Source organism: Cnephaeus nilssonii (assembly GCF_951640355.1).
Source record: "Cnephaeus nilssonii genome assembly, chromosome: 1".
NCBI classification, from domain to species: Eukaryota; Metazoa; Chordata; class Mammalia; order Chiroptera; family Vespertilionidae; genus Cnephaeus; species Cnephaeus nilssonii.
The window spans coordinates 76,307,496-76,328,822 of record NC_137072.1 but is presented as its reverse complement, the minus strand read 5'-3'; the positions used below and the strand labels follow the sequence as shown (position 1 = coordinate 76,328,822).

At 36.3% G+C, this 21,327-nt stretch overlaps 1 protein-coding gene across 1 annotated transcript in view; it reads right to left on the bottom strand.

The window, feature by feature from the left end:
- The window catches only part of LOC307094122 (transmembrane protease serine 11C-like), a gene marked incomplete at both ends in the record, with an annotated part of 50,940 nt that overhangs the window by 3,200 nt on the left and 26,413 nt on the right, over nucleotides 1-21,327 (bottom strand). Inside the window, 4 exons of the mRNA XM_079762689.1 lie at nucleotides 420-562; nucleotides 2,215-2,474; nucleotides 4,022-4,193; nucleotides 8,079-8,117. Coding sequence (XP_079618815.1) covers nucleotides 420-562; nucleotides 2,215-2,474; nucleotides 4,022-4,193; nucleotides 8,079-8,117 — 614 coding nt within the window. The remainder of the gene's footprint in view (nucleotides 1-419; nucleotides 563-2,214; nucleotides 2,475-4,021; nucleotides 4,194-8,078; nucleotides 8,118-21,327) is intronic.

Below are 21,327 nucleotides of genomic sequence, written 5' to 3'. Positions count from 1 at the left end.
TTTAGCACATGGAGATGCTATATAAGTATTGTTAGATAAAGAAAATATTTAGGGTGTTGGAGCTACCCTAGATTAAGAAAGTTCTATGATTTGATGTTGAACTCAGTTGAATGTTTCTCGGTGAAAGAGGACAATTGAACTAAAGTCACCAATGTATTTCATTTAGTCTCTACTGTTATTCCAAATTGAGTTTCTTCTCCATTCCCACTCAGCTTCTTATAATAGTAAGGGTGGCTTAGGACTTTAGTACTTTAATGGGACTTATTAAAAAGCAATATAATTTTAATTAGCCACTTTGGCTATAAAACATACTTAAGCTTTAATTTGTTGTCAATCTTTTGAGAAAATGGAACTGGTTAATTGGAAATTAAAAACTACAAGAAAAAAAGTCTTCTTGAAAATGGAATAGGCAGACTTACCTGGCAGGCATCCACCTTTCCCTTCAGAAACCCAGCACACAACATTCCAGGTGTGATCACACCACTATATATCTCTTCCTTATTGCAGGTCTTATTATCTATAATCTTCACAGTTGCTTTTTGGAGTATATTAGGAATTGTTCCTAAAGGAAGAAGAGATTTTATAATTTTTGCTAAAGTCAATATTAGTTTCTCTGGTTAGATTATTAGTGTCTAACACTGTATGCAATTTTCAAATAAATGTAAAACATACATTTTATTTGTCTCCATTCCTAGTAAATGTTAACAACACAGCAAGCTACTGTAAAAAATGATCATATTTTGAAATAGTGTGTCCATCCATATGTGATGGGATTTTTCCTTTAGAGTTATTTTGGAATTTTATTTTTATTATATGTATGCCTTATAAAACAAAATGAAAAATTCATATTGCAGAAACATACATTTTATGATCTTTTTAAAGATTTTCTGTTGTTACCATAATTCTGAATCTTAGAAATAATTTTAGGTTTATTTTCATCTGCTTTCAAATACATTCATGAATATAACTAGCCACTAAATATTTACATTATAAGGGTCATCAGGATGCTCATGTTTAAATGGTCTTTGCTCAGGTATCTTATCTAATAAAAGAGTAATATACAGATTGATCATCACTGCAACACACAATATAGCTGCCCCCATGTGGTCAAAGATCCTGCCCCCATGTGGACACAAGATGGCCACTACAAGATGGTCAGCAGGGGAGGGCAGTTGGGAGGCACCCGGCCTGCAAGGGAGGGCAGTTGAGAGGGACCAGGCTTGCAAGGGAGGGCAGTTGGAGGTGATCAACCCTGCAGGAGAGGGCAGTTAGGGGTGACCAGGCCGGCAGAGGAGGGCAGTTGGAGGTGATCAACCCTGCAGGAGAGGGCAGTTAGGGGTGACCAGGCTGGCAGAGGAGGGAAGTTGGGGGCAAACAGGCTGGCAGGGGAGCAGTTAAGCATCAACCAGGCTGGCATCGGAGTGGTTAGGGGGTGATCAGGCTGTCAGGCAGAAGCGGTTAGGGGCAATCAGGAAGGCAGGCAGGCAAGCAGTTGGGAGCCAGCAGTCCTGGATTGTGAGAGGGATGTCCGACTGCCCGTTTAGGCCCGATCCTGGTGGGATCGGGCCTAAACGGGCAGTCGGACATCCCTCCAGGAGTCCCAGATTGGAGAGGGTACAGGCTGGGCTGAGGGACAACCCCCCGCCATGCACGAATTTCGTGCACCGGGCTTCTAGTTACCATATCACAGAGGGCTACTAATTTCACTCCATCAAAAATGCCCAGTCCTCTGTAGTCCTTATTTTTTCTATGGTCCTCACCTGCACAAAACATGCTGTGTAATCTACTTATTGATTATATTTTATGATTATTAACTATTTTTATTTGCTAAGAATGTAAGCTTTATGAGGGCAAGGATACTTGCTTATTTAATTTATTAATATCTCCAATCCACTTGAAACAAAGCTGATAATTAATATAAATGTTTATTGAATGAATGAATTAATGAATGAATGAAATGGAGGAAAATGAATTACTTATTCAAGTAATATATTTCTATAAAAACTGCCATTGTTAAAGGAAATTATAGTAAATAGCTCTATGAAATTGTAGTTTTGTATGAAAGTTGTTGAGGATAATTTTTAATCTATTGCACATTATTCTTTTTAAAAATGATCCAGAGAAAGTCTTTCTTAGGTTTAGTTTGTTTTAGTGGGTATTGTTCTTTAACTCCTAAAAATCAAATCATGTAATGGAGGAAGGTTAGGGACTCACCATCAGTCTTTGATGTTCCCCATCCAGTGACCACCACATCTGAATTGGGTGGGAATGTATAATTAGCTTCTGGAAGACATGCTCTTCGAATGTTGCTTGTATATAATACTGGTGAAGAAAGATTCACAATAGCAATGTCATTCTCATGTGCAGGGTAATGGTAGTCTTCATGAATTATAATATTCTTGATATTTCGTTGTGTTTTTGGATCACTTAAAAGAAGCCCAAAACTAACATTCCATTTTTTGGGATCATTATCCCTAAAGAAAATAAATTTATTTATTAATATTTTATGCTTTTAAAAACAATTATAAATGTTTTGAATTTCTATAGTACATATATGCATACAAAATAAGGCTATATATATGAGAAAAATTAAAGATAATAACATGGTAAGATTTTGAATAACTTAATAAGCTATATTTAAAAAGATAATCCATAAAAACTACATTTTATTCTTGTTTTGTCCAGAAAAGACTTAAAAGTGATTTAAATAGATCACTATGACAACACAAGGTAAAAAGATTAAATAAAAAGTGGGCAAGCCTATGAGACAGAGTAAACATAGAAATCAATGAAGTATTTAAATCCTCTTATATAATCATCATCCTATATAATAAAAGCCTAATATGCTAAGTGTCTGACTGTTCATTCGACTGTTCAACCAGTCGCTATGATGCACACTGACCACCAGGGGGCAGACGCTCCAACTGGTAGGTTAGCTTGTTGCTGGGGTTCCGCCGATTGGGATTGGGTGAGACAGGCTGGACACACCCTGGAGTCCTCCCATGGTCCCTCCTGGGCCCCGATCGTGCACCTATGGGGTCCCTTGGCTTGGCCTGTGCCCTCTCACAATCCGGGACCCCCTCAGGGGATGTTGGAGAGCCAGTTTTGGCCCGATCCCCTCAGGCCAGGCTGATGGACCTCACCAGTGCACGAATCTGTGCACTGGGCCTCTAGTTATAACTATAAATAGGAAGATATTTTATGTGTTAATCAAGCAAGATACCATTACTTGTTAATCAAAGGTTTGTATACTAAGCATTGAAAATTAGAGCTCTGGGACATTTTTAAACTCTCAAATTTGAGAAGGATTTATAGATTTAAAATCTATAAATGCTACATAAAGCCAATAGAAATTATTGAAATGAACCATCAAACAAAGGGATAAAAAAGCTTTTAGAAAAAAAGGCAAACTTTGGTGTAATAATATATATCCTTTAAAGAAATAATTATTTAAAATAGGGCTATAAAATAGTATATGGGAGGATACAGGATGAATTCAAATACTTATTAAATAAGACCAAATGTAATAATGATGAGAAATAGAAGACTTACGTTCAATTTGGGATTTAGAGTTTCTTTATAAATTTAAATTAAGTGAATCTAGTTTAGTGAATTGCAACTGAGGGCTATTTTATCCTCCAGGACACATTTGGTATTATCTGGAGACATTTTTTGCTTGTCAATCCTGAGGGAATGCTATTGGCATTTGGTGGGTAGAGGACAGGAATGCTGCTAAATATCTTTGAAATCACAGGTAGCCCCCCTCCCCAAATAACAACAAAAACAACAACAATGACATATAAAGAATTATTTTTTATTTAAAATGTCCATCAGCCACTGCTGACAAATCTGCATTAGCCTGAATATATCTATTTTTTAATTAATAATTCGATAAGTAATTTTAAGACTATACAATATTGAACAGTTGGAGGTGCTGTTGTATGGCCATATTCTTGAAAGATATGTATCAAACATTTAGGTACTTGAGTGCTTTGAAGCCTTTATGTGGTCCAGAGCTTACCTTATGAAACAGTGAGCAGCAGTGACAAGCCAATGGTTACTAATCAGAGTGGCTCCACATCGGTGGACACTGTTCTGTTGAAGGCTAGCTTGCCAGGGCCATTCCCCTTCCTCGGCATCAGAGCCCCCTGCTATCCTGTTGCCAGAGAAAGTTATTGTGCGCTGTCCACAACCTGCTCAAAATAGAGCTCATTAGCATCTAATGATATTCATATTGCATTTGCATACATTGCTCTAGTAAACAAATTCCCCATAATACATTTCACTGTTAACTATTAATTAAGGAAAAACTCAACAGACAGTCTTGGAAAAGTTAGGACTAACTTACTGATGACATGAGATTTCCTGAGCATTCAAACTAAATTGACATCTTCCTTCCCCATCCTCATCACTCACATACACTCTCTCTGTGTCTGTGTGGCCTTGCCTGTTGTAAGAGCTAAGTGAAATTAAATGCTTGAAATTGGAAGATAATAATTGTATAACCAGTTATGAAGTTGCATAGGGAAATGTGTACCTTTGAATTTCATGAGCAGTTGTTTAGAGTAATGATTGCTATGAAACATTCGTAATAAAGAGTGAATGAATGTGAATATGAATGAGATATTTATGAGAGAAAGAGTAGGCAAAAATGAGTTCATACTCAAGTCACAATACACAATATATGGATAAAAGGAAGAACACATGAGGATATTCTCAAAGTTATATGCTTCTCTGAATCAAGAACACTTTCATGTCAATTTAGATCCAGAGAAACTGCTAGACTCTTAAAAAAAAATTTTTTTTTAAATAATTTATTTATTTAACTTTATTGTTGACATTTTTACAGATATCCCCATTCCTCCACCTTTGCTAGCCCCTACCCATCCCCCAATTCCTCTTTCCTCTGGTCATCACCACACTGTTGTCTGAGTGTATGGGTTATGCATATATGTTATTCGACTAATCCCTTCACCTTCTTTCATCTAGTCCCCTCTCCCGACCCCTCTGACAGCTGTCGGTATGTTCCATGTATCCATACCCCTGCTTCTATTTTGTTTGTCAGTTTTATTTTGTTCATTAGATCCCACATATAAGTGAGATCATATGGTATTTGTCTTTCTCTGACTGGCTTATTTCCTTAGCATAGATTCTTAAGCCTTTAAAGCAAATCTGCAGTAATAGAACGACTTCACTGTTATTTTATCTGTCTGACTCTCCTTCTCTGATTCTTTTGACTATCTCATGTTACTCCAAATGAAGCACCGAGCTTATACCTTAATAGTTTATGGTATCTTTTAAATATTGTCAGTCTCACTAATAAATATTTTTTTAGAGGGCAGAAACTGTATCTTTAAAAAAATGTATCTCCATAAGCTATCTCAAAGAATCTACTACATACAAGGTGCTCAACAAATGTTTGTAGAAATGAAGTCTGTATAGTCTACTAATCCATGAGACATCTTGGAATAAACATGATATTTGAGAGCAAAACCCTTTTCTGTAACGTGTAATGTTCCTAAGCATTTACAGAATGCTGAAAACTCGCCATAATCAATACAGTGGGCATAGATTAAAGTGGTGGCGCTTAATCAGACACACTTTACACACCACCCTCCATCCCCAGGAGAAATTTGGCAATATCTGGAGACATTTTTGGGTCGTATTAATTGGGGGCGGGGAGGGGTATTGGTATCTAGTGGGTAGAGGCCAGGGATGTTGCTAAAATTCTATAATATACAGGACTGTTCCTGAAACAAAGAATTATCAGGCCCATAATGGCAATAGTGTTAAAGTTGATAAACTCTGAGTTAGAGAAAGGAGTTTATATCAAGAATGAGATTTAAATTAATTGGAAAGGTTAGATGGTCAATTGCTTTACAGGGATGTTGTTAATTATATGTGACAAGATGTGTCATGTGATATTTTTTCCTGAAGGTGGAAAGGAATTAGAAGCACAGGGGAGGGACATGTAGACTTTTTAAAGGGCCTTCACTAGTCCTCTGAAGTCCTCAAGTTTGTATATTGCTTCCGATTCCAGATTATTCTCTTTGATGCAACCCAAACTTCATTTGTTAAGGCATCCTCTTCATAAAAACCACTTAGCTGAAACAGAGCCTTTGTGATTGCTATTTTTGATGGGAGAGCTCTTACATTGACTCACTGAATGTAACTCCCTTGCCTTTTCCTCTTTCTTTCTACTCCTTAATCATGGTCCCTACAGAGGATAAAACAAACAATCCAGAACCCAAAGGTATAATGGCTCCTCCCTATCCTCCCTTTTGTTGGGACAACTCCTACAGGAAATCGGCTTTTATTCAACTTCCTTGAGAGGAATATAAAAACAAAGATGCTTCTCTGTGAGCTAGGAGAAACTCCCCTGGGTGACTAACTTCCCTGTTTCTGCTCTTACTCAGAATTTTAATCTAATTCATAATTATTCATAAACTGCCATTCTGAGCTCTCTGTTAAGCTTTCAGTTGCTACCTCTTCAGTATTACCTTGCTGAGATCTTACAGGGCACCTTGCTTTTGTTGTGTTAAAAGAGGTCAGAAGGTAAATTTCAAAGATTTTAGAATATAATGATTCTCTGGCTGATACTTTCAGAAACATCAGAGAACTTACCAAGTTCTTACAGCCACCATACCCTTCTAAATTTATTTCATCACCTATTACTGCATTTTAAATACTTGATATCATGTTCTAAAACTTTATTTTTTCTTTAACTTGTTTGGTTTTGCTTGCCAACCTCTTCTTTCTCCCCTTTTATTTAAGGTACAATCAAAATCTCAGAAGAGGCCAAGTCAAATTCAGATTACTGATCTAGATGGCTAGCTGGGGAATAGATAAATTGGCAGATCTCTTCCTTACCATTGCTTTTATTTGTGTCTTGACTACTTCTCTACTAACCTGACAAATTCCTAGTTATAGATTTTGATCGCATCAGTACTAAAGTTTTAATTGAAATAAGTGATTTAAGATGTCTTATTAAGTTGCTTGAGGATTGTTCAGCCAAAATATATCAGAGAGAAAAGTAATACAGCTTTGTGTTTAAGTTTTGCCCAGGTTGCTCAGAAATAATTATGCTGTGACTGAAGGATAATAAGAGCCACCAGGGTCAGTGTCACCTGGCTCTGGAGGGAGATTCCTCTAATCCAGCTACCCCAATTGGTCTCACTCCCCAGATAAGAGCAGTGCTTCTGCTGACAGCCAGGTTGTAGCAACCAGAGATCACCTTTATCAGGGCAGCTATTAGGATCGTGGAAGCAGAATGCCTTGGCCAGCAAGGAAGCTCCTTGCACGTACGGCACTTTACTTCATAGCAGACTAAGCTTGGCTTGTAGGGTCAGAATTGCATAGTGAGTTCCTAAACCTGAAGTTTTCATAGGCATAGTAGACAATTTAACGGCTGACATCTATTAAGTGCTTATTATGAGCCATGTACTCTCTTTTTAAAAGCATAAATTAGATATTTTTATTTTAAAAAGTATATTTTCAAAACAATATAATTTAGGGAAAGAGAGTAGCATTGTTTTACATTTTACAAGTCTGTCTTAATAAAAGATGGCTGAATTTCTTATAGTTGCTTCTTGTTACTTCAATCTACTGTGATATATTGTTTTGGTCAAACTATATGAAGAAAATCTGGTTTCACACAGATATGCAGTTGGAAAATGGAGGAGTATTTTAATTCTTGTATGTACTTTACTTGTGCTTTATTCTTTTCTCTTCACAACAACTTGGAACTAAAGGCTTTAAGGTTACATAACCTATATAAATTTATCCAGTGGTAAATAGCAGATCTGGGTCTCAAAACTGATATGTAGCTGGTTTTAGATTTTAAGTGCTTAATTATCCCTAGATCCCCTCTGCCATTATGGCGCGTGGTAATGTGTTCCTCATTTTAAATACATATATCAGTTATTTTAAGGCCAACTTCAGTCACCTTCACACAAGTTTCTAAAAGCAGGCTTCCCATTACACCTTTATGAATACCACATTGACTCTCCAGAGGAGGTCTTTTTGCCATCCCAGAAATTAAGATTCACTAGAAAATAAGTCTTTGTTGATGAACTTACAGGTATTAAGAAGATTTTCTGCTGTCGACATTTCCATTTCTAAAAGTCAAGGGAAAAGAAAATGGAAATATTTATAAACATATTATTTTTAATAGTAATTAACATTAATTATTTTTTCTGTGGGGAATAGGATTTTATGTAGGAATAATTATTTATTCAATCTTCATTATATAATTTCTGTATTTATAGATTAGCATAAAGAGTAATAAAATATTAGTATTCATTTTTCTGTCTAAAATTTCTCAAGTTTTCTAAAATAAGTAATTTTGATATAGTTTGATATTTTTAAAATTAATACTCTTTGTGTAATATTTCAATTATTCAGAACATTTAATATGCTATTTGTTTGCCATTCATTTTGGATAACAATTTTTTTTTTTTACTTTAGTAATAAGGCAGACTTTAACAACATCTAATCATTTCTAGCATCTAGGGAACATTACAGGATGAGATTTACTTCAGAAAATTCTGAAAAATTGTCTGCAAAATTCCACATTTCTGCAAAATTGTAAACCTGTTTGATTTATAAGGGAGATGTGCAAGGAGAGGGTGAACAACTGAATCATGACAATGTCCAAATTTCAGATGCTGAAAACTGTAAGTCCACTAGACATTTCTCTTTAAGTGTTTCTCTTCCAAAAAGAATCTCTAGCCTGACTGATGTGGCTCAGTGGTTGAGTGTCAACCTATGAAACAGGATGTCATGATTCCATTCCTAGTCAGGGAACATGCCTGGGTTTGGGGCTCAATTCCAAGTGGGGGGCATGCAGTAGGCAGCCAATCAATAATTCTCTCTCATCATTGATGTTTCTATCTCTCTCTTCCCTCTCCCTTCCTCTCTGAAATCAATTTAAAAAACACAAAACAACACCTCTAGTTGCTCTATAAATTAAATACCATAAGTGTCAATGTAGGTTTATTTTATTATGCTCTTGGGTTTCTATAAATCCAGGAGGGAGTATCCAGTTCCATATGCCAATTATAGTTACACACTCTTACATTAGGTTGCACAACAAACCAGGGAGACAAAAGAATCCTTTACCAGAGAGTCAACCTGTCTGAACAAAAAGTCAGGAGCAATTCAGCAGTCAGATGGACTATGAGTAGACATGCACCACACCTACTAAACCAGGAAGGTAGCATATTTCCATCTAATCCTTCATAACTGCCTTCCAGAAGCTAAGTTTTGTTCAGCATGGTACCTTTAATTTTGAGCTTTTTGTGGTTGGTACAATATATCAAACCACATTAAGATTTTGGGAAATAAAATTATTTAACTTGACTAAAAATGTTAATTCCTATAATTTAAGAACAAATTATTTAGGAAACCTTCTATGAATAATTTAAGAACAAATTATTTAGGAACCCTTCTATGATTGTAGAACTTTCTTCTTTCTTTGAGGATTTCCTTATTGATGCATGACTTGCTAAAGGAAAGAAATGTTTCTGACTTGTAATTTACTTTTAGTAGTTGTATTATCCCAGAACCTAATAGGATAACTATCACTTGGGTTGGTGGAAGACAGACATGTACAATGAATGGGGAAATGACATTAACTGTCACTCCTTTGGTCTGAGTCACAATGTTTCCTTCCTTTTAGGTCCCTTGGCTCACACTCAAAGGCTGGAACTCTTACGGATTTACCTCTGAATCAAGGAGTCAATGCTGTAACCGAAGATACTCTGTTTATAGAGTATAAAGGAAGTGACCTCCCACCCCCATAACACTGCCCCTGCTAAAAATGAGATTCCATTAATGGATAAGACAAAGCAGTTTTAAAAACAGCCCAGCCAATGTGCATTGGTTTCTTCCATGGACCAGAAATCAAAGAAGAATTGACAAGGCCCTGCCCGCAATGAATCTGGAATGTAGTGGAAGAGCTATACAACTAAGTAGACAATTTGATATTATGTGATAAGTGTTATGACAGAAAACATTAGAGCACCAAGAAAAGTCACTTAGCATAGAGGGGTGAAAGGGGAATGGGAACAGCTGATGACAAAATTAATCAGGAAATTACTTTTACTGGGAGAAAAATAAGTATAATTCACTCGCTGTTGAAGATTAGATTTAAAATGATGCTTTAATGCTCTTTAAATGGGCTTTTGGTTCTGTAGTTGTTTCATATTTGGTGTCTCCTGGGGGTTAGGAAGCAAGAAATACAACTTTGGTGGACTGGAAAGAATGAGAACTCCCTAAAAGTCTGATACCCAGTGAGTATTTTATTCCTTGAAAAAAGAAGTCTGAAACATAATAAACTAAGCTGTGTGATGTTAGAGTATAAGGAAGAGTTTTACAGTAGCTACATTTATTATATAAATTTTACATATACTGTGGGTTTAATTCGGGTGAATTTATTACTTTTCATGAGTACAAATGCCAAATGAGTTTATTATTTCTAATTTTCATATAGTTTTCCTAGGATTCTGACATTAAAAATTCAGACATTAGATGAATCCTCTTATGAAATGTATTTTATGAGATTTTTTTAAATGATCATCTGGTAGACTTCTGAAGACTTTAAAACTATAAATGTACATGGATTTACTAAGCAAGGTAAATATTATAAAGTTGTTTTATGACACAGAAATGATAATTTCCATCATGGAAATTCATTCATAAGGTTTTCACTTAAAAAAAAGGAAGCTACTCTAGAGCATTAATATGACTGGTCTGCATTAAAAGGCAAAGGAATAGAGTGTGGACCTGGATTGTGGTTGATAAAATCTGAATCCTTCACTCACTGCAGGCTGATTAGTCACCTGGCTACATATTGAACAATAAATGGTTTTCTTTAAGCTTCTAATTAGACTGAATCTATGGTTTGATATTAAGTATCACATATCATTCCTCAGAGTGATGTAAATATTTCAATATGTTCATCATTTTAACTTTGAAGATTAAAAATTTTAAAAAGATTTAATATTTAATTAATTAAATTTTTATGTTGGTTAAACTTCAATAACCAGTTGTGTATGCAGGTAGTAGATTTTGAGGTAGAACTGTGCTTCAACGTGTTTTTTGTTTTTTTTTTACCTTTATGCAATTTTAAGAAACACAAAAAAACAGAAATGTTTCTTTTTATTTGGTAATATACAGTATATGCTTTTCCTATGACTTAGCCATAATTGATCTTAAGCTTTGGCAGCAGTAGAAAAGACTACTGCAATGAAGAGAGGACAGACATGTACTGAGGAGAATATTTAGACAGCTCTTTGATGTAATGAGCAGTGGACAATGTAAGTGATAACCTGTCTTAAGCTTTTGAAATGCTTATATGCTTCTAAGGGGCCCTTTTGAGAACACATGTTGGACAGGAAGTTAATATTTAGAATTAACACTTTCAGTTTGGGAAGTTTCTAGCTTGGCACTCCTGGTTACCTTGTGAAAGTCTGCATTTTGATGGCACAGCTCTGGTATTTCATTCAGCAAAGAATACTTTGTGATTCTTTTTAGGTCATACCCATTGCTTTTTTTTAAAGATCCATCTTAAGAGGTAGCTTCTCCAAGAAGTTTTCCTTCCTACCCCCCTTTTCTTAGTAAATACCTTAGCTTCATGTTTCCTTTCCAATTTGCATTTAGTAGTTTTTGATGCAAAATAACCATCACCTGGTAATAGTCACTTGTTCAATCTGAACAAATTAATTTTTTCCCCCTCTGGAACTTATTTCAAGATGTTTGTTTTAAACGTATCTTTTCTATAGTTAAGAAAGTATTTTTTCTGGGGAACTATTTAAAAAACTGCATAAAAATAAAAATATTTAGGCAATGGTTAATAGACCCAATTTCAACTTAACAAAATTTATAGGCTTATTTTATGCAATACTTGTGAGTAAATTAATGACAATTACATGGTTTTTGAAGTTGCACAAGTAAGCTGTCATTAACCACAAACCCAGCTATTCCTTTCTTACTCAGAACACAAAAAATTCTTTTGTGTTTCTTCAGAAATTTTTCATAAGAGACACAATGTAGAAGGTGCAAAGATTAGAAAATCTGTTTTGGAAGAAATGTCTAAATTCTTTAAGTTTAAATTTCTATCTGGACTGAGTTGACAGACTTGGTAAAACTTTTTATTTCTTTTTAACACAGAGCTATTAATATTGTGAATGTCTTTTCTGTCCTTATTGACTTTTATGAGCCTTAATACAAGCTCTTGGGTATGTACATTATCAGAAAAATAAATCACTTTAAGAGGAAAAATTAAAATTGACATTTATTACATGGTACTATTTAACATGTATTGCATTAAGAGAAGCAGGAAAGAAATAATCATATGAAAAAGAAACAGTGTTTTTTCCTAATAGCTTTAGTACCCTCACAATCTTATCTAAAGTGTTGATGAGTGTCAAAAGATTTCAGGCTGCTGAAATGGAAGATGAGATATCACTGTTATGCTTTAGTAGGAGTAACTCCATAATGCTATATTTCAGAATCATCAAAAGATTTTCAAATTTCTCAAAGCCATTAAAAAAAAACCTCACACTGTGATTCATTTAAGTCATAGTTGTTAGGACAGTAACCAGAGATGTAAAGACATGAGAGATAAGGAGCCAAACCCATCAGAACATCAAAGATCTAATCCCAAAATTTTGTGTGTATATGTTTTTTTGTAATGCAATTAAAAATTTCAACAATTAGTATGAGATAGTAGATTCAGATGCAGTTGTAATAAATAATTTTTATGTACCCTTTACCTAATTTTCCCCAAAGGTAATACCTTGCAAAGATGTTGTAAAGGTATCGTCTTCAAAACTATAGTAGAGTATCATAATTAGGATATCAACACTGATGCTGTTAAAACACAGAACGTTTCCATCACAACAAGGACCTGTCAAGTTGCCCTTCTATAGCCACATCTGCTTCCTCCCATCATATTCCCTCCTTAATCACTGACAACCACTAGTCTGTTCTCCCATTCTATAATTTTTTATTTATTTTAAGAATGTAATATGTTCATATAAATAAAATAATTTAGTATATAACTTTCTAGACTGGCCTCTTTCACTCAGTGTAGCTTTCTAGAGATTCATCTAAGTTCTTTTTATTACTCACTTCATTTCAAATGCAAATGTTTTCTGGAAACATCCTCATGGACCCACCCAGCAACCCTGTGGCCCAGTCAAATTGATACATAAAATTAATCATCACACAGATGTATCTGAACCTCAGATGGATGATGCTGAATATCAATCAGGACATAGTATTTGGGATCGAGGCATTCAATCCCAGGAGTACAAGACTCCAAGCATTTTGTGGGGAGTTGGCAAGAACTAGCTAACCTAGCTATTAAGACTCTAACCCTGAGAGCTAAGTTTCTGAGAACTTCAGTTTTAGCAAAAAATGAAAATGCACAACCACAAATAGATAAAATAAAGATAGTTGTACAAAACTATCTATAATGAAGGACAAGATTGGGAATTCAGCCAAGAAGTGTCAAGAAGCCCAGCCCAGTCCAGTCAGTGTGTCTCAGTGGTTGAGCATTGACCCATGAACTAGGAAGTCCTGGTTCAATTCCCCATCAGGGCACATGCCCAGGTTTGGGCTCAATCCCCAGTAGGGGGCATGCAAGAGGTAGCCGATCAATAATTCTCTCTCATCATTGATGTTTCTATCTCTCTTCCCTCTCCTTTCCTCTCTTGAAAATCAATAAAAATACACACATATATATTTTAAAAGAAGTGTTAAGGAATGGATATGATGCAGAGAGCAGATGACAGAAGTTCAGGACTCATCCTAGGTATACTGGGTTTAAATTGGTAAGATCAATTTAGAACTTCACTGAGTAAAGTCTGTTGGTGTCTGGTCTATTAATAGCCTGCCTATTTTGGTAAGAGTCTCAGACTTTTTGTGTGTTTAGAACTTAGTCACTCCAGATGGGTCTAAGTAGCTCAGGCAATTAACTGCATTGGACCACTATGGAGAGTGTTTTAGTGTTAATAATTTAAAATTAATGCCTGATTATTAAAATAACTATTATAAAATTATAATGGTTTTTCCTCTCATGCAGGTTAAAAAATTAAAATGATTACAATGAAAGACCATCTTAGTTCACAGATATTTTTGTGGCTATGTCTCATGTACCCTATTGATAGTGACTATCTATTAATATTAAATTCTCTTAAAGTATCTGAACAGTGTCTAAAACCATAGTTGTATGGTACAATATTTTATAATTCAAACTCTAACTCAAGATTGTATTTGAAAAGTACTTAAAGAAATATCATCTATAATAATAAAAGCATAATATGCTAATTAGACCGGACAGCTGAATGACCTTCGGGACTACCTTCTGGACAAAGCTGTGTTGTCGGGGGCCAAGGCAGAGGCCGTTAGGGGTGATCAGGCAGGCAGGCAGAGGCAGTTAGGGGCATCAGGCAGGCAGAGAGAGTGGTTAGGGGAGATCAGGCAGATGAGTAGTTAGGGGTGATGAGGCAGGCATGTAGAGTGGTTAGGGGTGATCAGGCAGGCAAGCAGGCCAGCGGTTAGAAGCCAGCAGTCCTGGATTGTGAGAGGAATGTCTGACTGCCAGTTTAGGCCTGGTAGTCAGACATCCCCCGAGGGGTCCCAGATTGCAAAAGGTTGCAGCCCCCCCCCCCACCCCCCCCCGTGCATGAATTTCTGCACCAGGCCTCTATTTTTAAATAAATTCCAAGCTTACTGAAAGATGTTTTAAAATTCCAACAGTAATAGTGGTTTACATTTCTCCCATCCAAGTACTAACCAGGCCCAACCCTGCTTAGCTTCCGAGATCAGACGAGATCGGGCGCATTCAGGGTGGTATGGCCATAGATAATAGTGGTTTACATTTCTAAGGATACTGGGCAACATTTTCTCTAAACTAAAGAATCAGGAAATAAGAATACCTAAGATGCCAAAAGATATATAAAAATATCTACTAATATAATTAAATAAGAAGGCCCATCACATGATCATTTAAAAGCTATTTGTTTTTCTAATTTTTTATATTTACTATAGGATATTTAGAATGAATTTAATTGGAAAAGATAGAAGGAGATAGAGAAAATAGAAGTGGCAGTAAGAACTCTGCTTGAGCGCGTGAACAGCCAAGCCTTACGCAGCAACCCTGGGAGCCAAACCTTACACAGCAACCCTGGGTGCCCCATCCGCATGTGAACAGCCATGCCTTATACAGTGACACCAGATGCCATGAGTGCACTAGACACCGACAAGCCCGACGCAGCAACCCTGGGCACTGCAACTGAGCATGTGCTGCCAAGCCCTACACAGCAACTCCAGGTGCCTCATGCAGCAATCTTGGGCGCTGCAACCACGCAAATCACTGCCAAGCCTGACGCATCAACCCCGGGCTTGGTGATTGTGCGACCTGCCATCAAGCCCGACACTGCAGTCACAGTCACAGTGCAACTTGACACCTAGATTCTTTGGTGAGAGCAAAAATGAGGAGACAATGAAACAACACCTGAAGGAAAGAAAAGGAGGAATCGCCAGAAAAGGAGCTAAATGAAACGGAAGCATGCAATTTGTCAGAAAAAGAATTCAAAATAAAGGTAATACAGTTCATAAACCGGATGGATGAGAAAATCAACAACTTATGTAAGAATCAAGAGGAAATAAAGATTGATATAGCTACAATAAAAAAAACTATGAAAGGTTTTAACAGTAGACTAGAAGAAGCAAATTAGTGAATTAGAAGACAGGTCAACAAAACACATCCAATCTGAACTGCAATTGGAGAAAAAAAATTAAAAGGCAGGAGGAGAGCCTAAGAGAGCTTTGGGACAACATGAAACAAAGCAACATACATATAATAGGAATGAAAGAATTACAAGAAGAAGAGCAAGGGTTAGAAAACCTACCTGAAGAAATAATGTCAGGAAACTTTCCTGATTTGGGGAAGAAGAAAGTCACACAAGCACAGAGATTCTAAAACAAGATGAACCCCAAAAGACCCACACCAAGACACATTGTAATTATGATGGCAAACATTAATGACAAAGAGAGAATCTTAAAAGGCTGCAAGAGAGAGACAGAGAATTACCTACAAGGTTTCTCCCATTAGATTATCAAATGATTTCTCAACAGAAACATATCAGGCTAGAAAGGAATGGAAGGAAGTATACAAAGTGATGCAGGACAGGGGACTGAGTCCAAGCATACTCTATCCAGCAAGGCTATCATTCAAAATTGAAGGGGAAATCAGAAGATTCACAGACAAAAAAAAAAGCCTAAGGGAGTTTATCACTACCAAGCCAGCAATGGAAGAAATGCTAAAGAGACTGTTGTAAAAAGAATAAATAAAAAGGAAAGAAGGAACACAGGCACAAAAAATAAAAATGGCTACAAACAAGTACCTATCAATAATAACCTTGAAGGTAAATGGACTGAATGCTCCAATCAAAAGACATTGAGTGACTGAATGGATAAGAAAACATAACCCATATATATGCTATCTACAGGAGACCCACCTCAAAACAAGGGATATACACAGACTGAGAGTGAAGGGATGGAAAAATATCTTTCAGGCAAATGGAAATGAAAAAAGAAAGCTGGGGTAGCAATACTTATATTGGACAAAATAGACCTCAAAGTGAAGGCCATAACAAGAGATGAGGAAAGCCAATTCATAATACTAAAAGGATCAATACATCAAGAAGATATAACTATGGTAAACATATATGCACCCAATACAGGGATACCCAAATACATTAAAAAAAAACTTCTGGAAGAAATCAAGGGAGAGATCGACAACCATATAATCATACTAGAGGACTTTAACACCCCCTGACATCACTGGATAAATCCTCTGGACAAAAAATCAGCAAAGAAACAGCAATCCTAAATGACTCACTAGATCAGATGGACTTAATTGACATCTTCAGAACACTTCACCCCAAAGCTACGGAATATACATTCTGCTCAAGTGCACATGGGACATTTTTAAAGATAGACCATATATTGCAGTGGTTTTCAACCTTTCTTTCTTTCTTTTTTTTTAAAAAAAAAATTTATTGATTTTTCACAGAGAGGAAGGGAGAGGGATAGAGAGTTAGAAACATCAATGAGAGAGAAACATCCATCAGCTGCCTCCTGCACACCCCCTACTGAGGATGTGCCCGCAACCACGGTACATGCCCTTGACCAGAATTGAACCTGGGACCCTTCAGTCTGCAGGCCGATGCTCTATCCACTGAGCCAAACCGGTTTCGGCTCTCAACCTTTCTAATGCCACGACCCTTTAATACAGTTCCTCATGTTGTGGTGACCCCCAACCATAAAATTATTTTTGTTGCTACTTCATAACTGTAATTTTGCTACTGTTAATGAATTGTAATGTAAATATCTGTGTTTTCCGATGGTCTTAGGCTCTACAGCAGTGATTCTCCCTGCTAGCGGTTCTCAACCTGTGGGTCACGACCCACAGGTTGAGAACCGCTGCTGTAGAGCCTAAGACCATCGGAAAACACAGATATTTACATTACGATTCATTAACAGTAGCAAAATTACAGTTATGAAGTAGAAACAAAAATAATTTTATGGTTGGGGGTCACCACAACATGAGGAACTGTATTAAAGGGTCGTGGCATTAGAAAGGTTGAGAACCACTGATATATTGGGTCACAAGCAAAGTCTCTCCAAATTCAAAAAGATTGAAATCATATCAAGCATCTTCTCAGATCACAATGGCATAATATTAGAAATCAACTAAAGTAAAAACAATCAAAAGAATTCAAACACTTGGAGGCTGAATAGCATGCTATTTAACAATGATTGGGTTACCAAAGAGATCAAAGAAGAAATTAAAAACATCCTGGAAATAAATGACAATGAAAGCACAACAATCTAAAATCTATGGGTCACAGTGAAAGCAGTCTTGAAAAGGAAGTTCATAGCTCTACAGGCCTACCTCAAAAAAACAAGAAAAAATGTTAATAAATTATCTAACTGTACAACCTAAAGAATTAGGAAGAGAGTAACAGGAAAATCCCAGAGTAAGCAGAAGGAAGGAAATAATAAAGATCAGAGTGTAAATAAATGACATAGAGACCAAAAAACAACAACAATAAAAAACCCCACACACAAAATAAAAGATCAATAAAACCAAGAGCTGGTTCTTTGAAGGGATAAACAAGATTGATGAACCTCTAGCCAGACTCACCAAGAAGCAAAGAGAGAGGACCCAAACAAACAAAATGAGAAATGAAAGAGGTGAAGTAACAAATGACCCCACAGACATACAAAGGATTGTAAAATGTACTATGAACAACTCTTCTCCAACAAACTGGACAACCTTGATGAAATAAATGTATTCCTAGAAAAATACAAGCTTCCAAAAATCAATCAGGAAGAATAAAAAAACCTGAATAGGCTGATAACTACTGATGAAATTGAAACAATAATAAAAAAACTTCTAGCAAACAAAAGCCCTGGATCAGATGACTTCACAGAGGAGTTTTACCAAACATTCAAAGAAGAACTAAAACCTATCCTTCTCAGATTATTCCAAAAAATTCAAGAGGAAGGCACACTTCCAAGCTCTTTCTATGAAGCCAACATTACCCTAATCCCAAAATCAGATAAAGACACCACAAAGAAAGAGAATTACAAGCCAATATCTCTCATCAACATAGATGCTAAAATTCTCAACAAAATTCTAGCAAATCGGATCTAGCATTACATTAGGACAATCATATACCACGACCAAGTGGGATTTATTCCAGGGATGCAAGGCTGGTACAATATCCACAAATCAATAAACGTGATACATCACATAAACAAATTGAGAGACAAAAATCACATAGTCATATCAAATGATGCAGAAAAGGCATTTGACAAAATCCAACACCCTTTCCTGATAAAAACTCTCAGAAAAGTGGGAATAGAGGTATCAGACCTCAACATAATAAAAACCTTACATGACAAACCTACAGCCAACATCATACTCAATGGGTAAAAACTAAAACCATTTCCCCTAAAAACAGGAACAAGATAGGGATGCCCACATTCACTACTCCTGTTCGACATAGTACTGGAAGTGCTAGCCATAGATATCAAACAAGAAGAAGAAATAAAAGGCATCCAAATTGGAAAAGAAGAAGTAAAATTGTCATTATTCACAGATGACATGATATTGTACTTAGAAAACCCTAAAGACTCCATAAAAAAACTACTAGCATTAATAAATGAATTCGGAAATGTAGCAGGATACAAAATTAACACCCAGAAATCTATGGCTTTTTTATACACCAATAATGAACTCACAGAAAGAGAACCTAAAAAAAAAAAATTCCCATTTACCATTGCAACAAAAAATTAAGATACCTAGGAATAAATTTAACCAAGGAGGTAAAGGACCTGTACTCAGAAAATTACAGGATGCTGAAAAATGAGATAGAGGAAGACAAACAAATGGAAGAATACACCGTGTTCATGGATTGGTAGAATCAACATCATTAAAATGTCCATACCACCCAAAGAAATCTATAGATTCAATGCAATCCCCATTAAAATGCCAATGGCATATTTCAAAGACCTAGAACAAACTCTCCAAACATTCATCTGGAGTAAAAAAAGACCCCGAATAGCTGCAGCAATCTTGAGAAGGAAGAACACAGTTGGAGGGATCAGTATACCAGATATCAAGCTATACTACAAAGCCACTGTTTGCAAAACTGCTTGGTATTGGTACAAGAACAGACAAATAGACGAATGAAACAGAACAAAGAACCCAGAAGTCAACCCAAGCCATTATGCTCAATTAATATTTGACAAAGGAGGCAAGAATATACAATGGTGTCAAGACAGTCTCTTCAATAAATCGTGTTGGGAAAATTGGACAGATACATGCAAAAAAAAAAAAAAAAAAAGAAACTAGACCACTAAATTACACCATACACAAAAATAAACTCAAAATGGATAAAAGACTTAAATGTAAGACGGGAAACCATAAAAATCTTAGAAGAAGCTATAGGCAGCAAAATAGCAGACATTTGTCATAGCAATATCTTTACCAATACACCTCCTAGGGCAGTGGTCAGCAAACCGCGGCTTGCGAGCCACATGCGGCTCTTCCACAAAATACCATGGCCTGGGCAAGTCTATTTGGAAGAAGTGGCGTTAGAAGAAATTTAAGTTTTAAAAATTTGGCTCTCAAAAGAAATTTCAATCGTTGTACTGTTGATATTTGGCTCTGTTAACTAATGAGTTTGCCGACCACTCTCCTAGGGCAATGAAAACTAAGGAAAAAATAAACAAATGGGACTACAGCAAAATAAAAAGCTTCTGCAGCCCTAACCGGTTTGGCTAGGTGGATAGAGCGTCGGCCTACAGACTGAAGGGTCCCAGGATCGATTCCGGTCAAGGGCATGTACCTTGGTTGCGGGTACATCCCCAGTAGGGGGTGTGCAGGAGGCAGCTGACAGATGTTTCTCTCTCATCGATGTTTCTAACTCTCTATCCCTCTCCCTTCCTCTCTGTAAAAAATCAATAAAATATATTAAAAAAAAACTTCTGCACAGTGAAAGAAACCCTCAACAAAACAACAAGAAAGCTCATTGCATGGGAGAACATATTTGCCAATGTTATCTCCGATAAGGGTTTAATCTCCAAAATTTATAGGGAACTCATATAACTTAACAAAAGAAAGATAACCCAATCAAAATATGGGCAAAGGACCTAAATAGACATTTTTTGAAAGAGGACATACAGAAGGCCAAGAGACATATGAAAACATGCTCAAAGTCACTAATCATCTGAGAGATGCAAGTCAAAACAACAATGAGGTACCATCTCACACATGTTAGAATGGCTATCATCAACAAATCAACAAACTACAAGTGCTGGAGAGGATGCAGAGAAAAAGGAACCCTCGTGCACTGCTGGTGGGAATCCAGACTGGTGAAGCCACTGTGGAAAACAGTATGGCATTTCCTCAAAAATTTAAAAATGGAACTCCTATTTGACCCAGTAATCCCACTTCTAGGAATATATCCCAAGAAATCAGAAACCCCAATCAGAAAGGACATATGCACCCCTATGTTCATAGCAGCACAATTTACAATAGCTAAGATTTGGAAACAGCCTAAGTGCCCATCAGCAGATGAGTGGATTAGAAAACTGTGGTACATCTACACAATGGAATACTACACTATTGGAAAAAAAGAAGAAATTCTTACCATTTGCAACAGCATGGATGGAACTGGTGAGCATTATGCTAAGCGAAATAAGCCAGTCGGAGAAAGATAAATATCACATGATATCACTGAT